The 7,008-nt window shown below is 44.2% G+C and overlaps 1 protein-coding gene across 1 annotated transcript; it reads right to left on the minus strand.

The window, feature by feature from the left end:
* Positions 1 to 2,571: 2,571 nt before the first annotated feature.
* Positions 2,572 to 4,950, minus strand: LOC100839186 (arabinogalactan peptide 16-like). Its single transcript, XM_024456982.1, has 2 exons — positions 4,600 to 4,950; positions 2,572 to 2,945 (listed from the first exon to the last, which is right to left on the minus strand). Exons 1-2 carry the CDS (start codon positions 4,712 to 4,714, stop codon positions 2,839 to 2,841), a joined length of 222 nt encoding a protein of 73 aa, XP_024312750.1. The 5' UTR covers positions 4,715 to 4,950; the 3' UTR covers positions 2,572 to 2,838.
* Positions 4,951 to 7,008: the final 2,058 nt, after the last annotated feature.

Below are 7,008 nucleotides of genomic sequence, written 5' to 3' on the forward strand. Positions count from 1 at the left end.
CTGAAATTTGGAGGGTTGTTGTAGACTCGTGTGTTTACTGGTCTGCCAAACTTCATGTAGTTTGTATCAGTAGTTTGAGAGCAACTGAGATATCACCAAAGAGGACAAAACGTAGGTTAAACCTGTTCTGGTGTTGTTTTACCTCTCCTGGTTATTGTTGTGGTTACAGGTTCATAAAGTGGTGAGTGTGGTATAAATTTGTAGAGGTTCTAGAGAAGATTTTGTACTCATTTGCTCATAGTGAAAGTTGTATGGACATTTCATCCCGGAGCCGTGTTTTTTCACTCCACATCTTGAGGTTTTTCCACATTAAGTTGTTCTGTCACTTGTGCATGTTGTTTGTGTTATTTCCAATGTATTTGTTGGTTGAAGGTATCTTCAAACTTCACTCTAGGAAGACAGAAAAATTGGTGCTGTGTGAGTGTCCTTTCTCCCAGAAGAAATTGGGTACACAACCACTAGGCAACGTTGTCGCAAGCTATTGACTGTCTGATGGGCAACATGGGTATGTCGCACGCTTGAAGCCACTAAGTGTGATGCGGCGTCAAGGAATAACTAACTAAGAGGGCCTCATTAGTGGCGTGGAAGTTAAGCGGGCATGCGTTCTCTACTTGCGTCCCTATTTTTCAAAGGTTTATTATGTTCCTCCTGGTTCCTTAGTACTACTCAGATTTTCCTATAGCGTTGCGTGTTGCTCAGTTTCCCCCTTATCCTTGTAGGCGAATGTACTATGTAATAATATTATTATACACCTTACAAACACAACAGGATCACTATGAAGATGTGAAGATTGATTAATCTCATCAACGTTGTAGTGAAAGTAGATTGTTGGTGAAACCTTTGCGCAGCTAGGTTATACCTCCCAATCACTAGAATTTTCTCATGCGCACTGATCTAGGATCGAAGTGGACGATCCCTCTAAGGTATGCATGCGTCTCGAAATAGAGCTTCAGCAGTACTTCGTGGACCAGCACGATGAACTACAAGGAGAACTAGAAAGTGGAGTTCTATATCCAATCCGGATTGAATGAAATAGCGAGAAGGCTCCAGGGAGGAGGGTGCGGGTTGCCACATAATTTATATATAGGGTCAAGGGGTGGCTTCCTTCTCTTGCACTCTAAGTTTTCCAGGTGAGCTTCCTTACGGGCCCATTGGGCCAGCCAAAGGGTCCGCCCATCACGAGCCTTCAAAATGTTCCAAACCATTCCAAACCCTTTCGAAGCTTCCAAGACTTTCTTGTATACTTCTGACACCTTCTTGATATCACCTTGACGCTTCCGGGACCTCCTGAAACACTTTCATTATCATCAGAAACATTTTCGGAGCTCTACTCCCATTTCCCCTGTGTATCCAAATTCTCCTAGAACCCTTCATTAAACATGTCACCCTGCATGTTCGGTAATGCATGGGTACGACGCGGAAAACCTTTCGGTCAATATTTAATAGCGGTAGCTCGACACCCATGTTAGCTCTCACATATTCACAAAGATCTTTATCAAGCGATTTTTTTTGTTTCCACATATTCCCTCTCCTTCACGGTACGTTAGAAAACTCATGGTGAGACTTAGTTAGATCGGTATCCTCGCGAATGAATTCTTTGATCACCATACCAAGTTTATCCTCATTTGTTCTTTTTTCTTGTTTCAGTATTGCCATGAAGCGTGATAATGATGGTTACCGTAACATTGAGTGGGCCCGGAGAGTATCGCTCCATCATCGGAGGAGCAAATCTCAGTCTTGAGCCCTTTGACATACTTTTCCATTGTACACGTAAGCTACTTTTATGATCTTCCAACTATGGAAACGTTTGGTAACTCCAAATTCAGCATCCAGTATGAAGGTCTACAATATTCTCATGGTCTAAAGACATTAGTAAACGTTAACACATAATATGATTATTGTAACAACAAACTGACGATCTGATCTCGCACTATATCATAAGTCGCGTCTAACGTTCCATGGTGCCCGCCTGAGCCGGACTGGGCCAAGCTGAAATGCTGAATCTGCCTGAATGTCAATGGGTCTTTTACTTCTGCACAGGACGTCGCGGGTGCTGGTATGCAGTTGCGTTCCCCGTGGGCGACATCATCTTCAGTGCCATGAGGTGCTTGTGGCAATGCGCCGTGCTCGTGGAAGCGGAGCTAGCGACGTGTACGGAGGGGCTCGCGTTGCCTTTACAGTGGACAGCCGATGCCATCATCCTGGAGACAGATTGTGCCTAGGCGGTAAGCATGATTGTAAATGATCATCGGGACATGTCGAGTTGCAGCGGAATTGTTGAGGAAATTAAGGTCCTCACGAGATCAGGGAGGGACATTAAGATCGCTAAAATTCATTATGACCAGAATAAGGTTAGTCATAACTTGGCTCATGCAGCAAGATTAGGCCAGCATACTTGTTGTTGGCTTGGGTGTGATCCTTTGATAGGAGTACATATAGGAGTGCTTAAAAATATAAATAGAACTGAACATGAGTTGGACGGTTTGGACCACAGGGATCACGTTGTAAGGGTGTTGGACAAGCATCCACAATTCCACATGGTTAGTGGGTGTTGCAACTTGCAAAACCTAATAACCTTTGATCTCCTTTTATTTTCTTTGCAAAACCTAACCGACTGCTAATCACAGCACATGGCAAGCGGAAAGAGTCAGTGAAATACACATGTACTTTAGCAGGAACTGAATAGCAAACACTCGCATAAAAGCAGAATCATGCCACCACCAAACATGTTCATAACCATTTGACGCACATACAAAAATAGAATACCACACCCTCACCTAAATCCTAATCTTGCCCTCGCACTGCTAGCTCTACAGGTACAATTAATAGAAATTGGGATTAGAAGAGCTTGTATGGAGAGGTAGCGTCCAATGGATGAATGAGGTAAGTGAGCACAAGGGCCACCAGCATCAGCACATATGCGATCCCCTGGTCAATCGATGTGCCTGGGAGAACACATAAGCAAGAGATTAGTCTAGTCTCTAGTGTCTCAGAAGAAACACAAACAAAATAAAGATAGCAGAACATTCTTTCTGTTTCAGCTTCACTAGCAGTTTGACAGTTTCACATACATCTACATAGTTCTGGTGAAAAATCACTCCGGAATAGATAATCGGGTATGCTGGAATGACGAATCTGAACTGAAAAATGTTTCTGTGAAAAAAAAACAAATGTTTCCAGGTAACACCCTTATGGTTTGAAATTCCGCCAGATTTAAAGGATAATGTCTGTAGTGGAGTTGAATTGTCATCTGCAAATTGATCTACGGTAAGAGCTAAAATAAATGTCGAAAATTCTAAGTCCCCGTGATGTGCAGCACAGAAAAAACCAAATTTGTCACTTACATAGTCACATGTTACATGCAGAACAAAATATTGCATGTCTTTCAGACATTTCTAGAATTTCAAGTCGCTTTCTACAATGCAAAATTCTCGACATCCTTGAAATGAAAGTGTAAACCAGCGGCTGCCAAGTATCATGTATTTCAGTGGAAGCTACTCAAAGAAACAGACCAAGAATACTACCGGTGAAAGGGAAGTGCAAACCAACTAAGAGTAGGCCAGAAATGGGGAAAGAACAAGATTCCTGACAGATGGACAGCAGGCAGCCTTATAGTGTGATTATCAATCATATAACAGCATCTGTGCCTATCGGTGAAATGCCAATTCACGCACCAATCTTTTACGAATACTCACTGTTACATAATGTCAGTTTCATCAATGTTTCATCAATATATTCCATCAAAACATGCATAAAACACTTGGCAAGAGCTAAACAAGTCAAATAACAAGCCTGACAGAGACAGTTCCTCGTCATAAATATATTTATAAAACTGAACTTCAGTCAAGTACTGCAGTGGCATTAATTATGCAGAAATAAAGGAGACAAAAAATGAACTGGAATCTCAATTGTTTATCAAGATTTGCAAGCTAATCCGCTATTTATTGAGTTATTCAGCACAATAAGCAGGATTGAAAATTTGCAATCTGTAAACAAGTGTCTCCATCTACCCCTACCAAATCCCGTGTACATGTCAGAGATGTCAAACATCATTAGATCGTAGAAGACCTTCCGTACCTAATACCTTCAAAGTTCACCTTACTGACACTGCTAAGGAATTTTAGAACATAGAATTCAGCTTACTACACTGCTCGACAAAATGATCGTAAACAGGATGCTAGGCAAGAAGAACTGCAATTTTAAAATAACTCAAACTAGGTCGATGAGTATTTCTAAATCTTCCACCAAATACTATGTCATTTCACAAGTTATATTAACTATACGAAGCAGGTCCTAAGTACTGAAACAGATCCATGATTTCTCCACGCGTGCGGGCAAAATTAATTTCATCTTCTCAAGTCTACAGTGGCAGGACCGCAGTACAGGAATCACAAAATGAAATCAAGATGCAAAACTAGTCCTTGCAGAGAGGACGAAATCGTCCTTGACAAGGAAGAGTGGAGAGAAAGGGTGGCACGGAAAAAGCGGGGCAGCAAAGGGCACGCAGGGCCCACACGCCAGCCAAACATGCGAGGAAATGAAATGCAGACCATAAGGGAAAAAGGGGGGCCGGGGGGAGGGGATTTCGGGGTTTCTCACCGTCGCTGGAAGGCGCGGGCGCGGGCGGCTGCCCGGCGGCGGAAGCCGGCATTGCGATGCCCACCACCAGCACTGCCACCGCCACCAGGCCCACGGAGGTCCATGTCGCCGCCATTCCCTCCTCTCGTCTCCTCTCCCTAATTCGCTTTCTTAATTTCAGGTAACCCTCCGCCTTCTCGCCGACCGCTGGCACGGGGAGGAAGAAGACAAGACCGCCGGAAGCTGCTAGGCGAGGGGGGTTGGGGAGAGGAGGAGAGCAAGGAATCGCTTTCAGCGCCTCCACCTCACCGCCTCTCTCTCTCTCTATTTCTCTTCTCTCCCTTAAATTTCGGGTTCGGGAACGCAGCCAACGTGCGCGCGGCGTCTATATAGCACGATCAAGGAAAATAGTAACCGAGCATCAGTAAGTAGTAACAGCAACCAATGGCAAGTGGGCCCAGCGTTTGTCCGGTCCCACTTGCAGTGGAGGATCTCTGTGCGCGCGATTCGTGGGGACAGATTTGCCAGGCCCTTGTCCTCGGGAGATAGTGCTGCCGGTTTACACACCCGCTCCATGACGGGCGGGGACAAGAAAGTCTCGGGCCCACGCGCAGAGAGACGCTTGGTGAAAGCTTAGAGCGGCGCGGGGTGGAGATAAAAAGTGTTGGGGTTGAGCCTGTGGGGCCCCTGTGGCATGTGAAACTGCAGCTGCAGACCTGCAGTGCGAGAGAGACCATGTTGTTTTCGCTGACGCCGCCCCCACCGCTCGCTTGTGCCAGGCTGTGGCTCCGAAACGGCAACCTGGTTGTTTGTTCGTGCCCTCCATCGTGACGGTACAACACCCCAATCTCATCAACAGTTTTAGTGTTTTACCACCCGCCTCGCCTCTCTGTCGCGCGCATGCAGTCGGGGTCCAGCTTTGAGGAATCTATCATGCGTGCGAGCAGGCTGCAACTTTGCGAACCTTAAGGTACAGATTGACTCTTCTTGGTTCAACCAAATGAATTTAAATGACATAATTTGTTGAAAAACTAGTTCATTTGTTTGAAATAAGAAGGATCACCATGTTGCATCCCTACGAGGGAGACCCGAAAACTTGGTGACACCAATATCGAAATCAACTTTTAACGAATGTTTAATTAACTCATAACTTTACCCAGTGGTAACACGTGGATGATCTAACATGTTTACTGTATTCTAGAAGAGCAAAAATACATGTTTAATGTGTAATGTGTTCCTTAGAAGTTTTGGATTACGAACAAAAGCATCTCCAACTGCGTACTCATATTTTACCCAAAACTATTTTGGGTAGAAGAGAGAGAAAATATGGATACTTGAAATGGCTACAACTTTTCAGCATACTCAAAACTGAATACCCATATTTGTTTCTTCTACCTCTACCTACACAATTGATTATATAAATCCGAATAAATGTTAAAACTTGATGATATGAATAGTAAAATTCCAAACATCATGCCACACATAATAGCAACATCCAAGTTCAAATTCAAGTCTCGAAAAGAGACAAAAGGGCATCAAGACACAATAAATAGTCCATATGAAAATCTCAAATGGTACTATTGCCACCCATGCCACCAAAGCCTTCATTGCCATCCATGCCTCCCATGAACCCACCCATTGTCCTCGACGCCAAGATTTGATCACACAAGAGTTCATGACATGCTTTTGCCTTTGCATTCTAGACCACTTGTGTCCATGAACATAATCTATTGTTCTTGTTCCAACCTTTTTTCATCATATCCTCGGAGGCCACCTTCCTCTCCTCAGCCTTGACCCTCCTCTCCTCAGCCGCCGCCCTCCTCGCGTCAATGTGCGCTCTCCTCTCCTCAATTCTGTTCCTCCTCTCCTCGGGTGCCACCTTCTATTCCAATTATGTCTTTTAGTCCTTTTGAGCGGCTACATCTTTCCTTATGTTCAACATGTTGTCCAATGATTCCTTGTAGACATTGTCCACTCCTTTCTTCAACTTCTCCTTCTCTTTCTTTCTCCCATCAGGCCTCTTCCGAGCAACCGAAGGAGTGGGGCTCCTTTCATCTTCCCCACTTTGAGTTATCTTCATCTATGTCAACTTGCACGGTCTCTCCAACTGAATTATTGGACTTCTTCTTGTTTGGTATTTTGTTGGCGCCCCGATTCCTCCACTTCTCATCATCTTGTAGCAATGTTCAACGATGGTGCAAACAAAATGACTCGCCTTGATTTCCACCTTTCTTCTTTGGTTTCCCCTTGTACAATTCTAGAGCAACGTGTACCTACAATATGTTGTTGTCCAAAGTTAGAAACAATTCTACCTCTAGCAATGTGTACATACAACATGATGTTTCGTAAGGTTGCAACCTGAAGAACCAATCAACTTATCACCCGCATTTGTACCACTTGGATTGATGCGATCCACTTGTGCCAAACATG

This window comes from Brachypodium distachyon, chromosome 1 (genome assembly GCF_000005505.3).
Source record: "Brachypodium distachyon strain Bd21 chromosome 1, Brachypodium_distachyon_v3.0, whole genome shotgun sequence".
Classification (NCBI taxonomy): Eukaryota; Viridiplantae; Streptophyta; class Magnoliopsida; order Poales; family Poaceae; genus Brachypodium; species Brachypodium distachyon.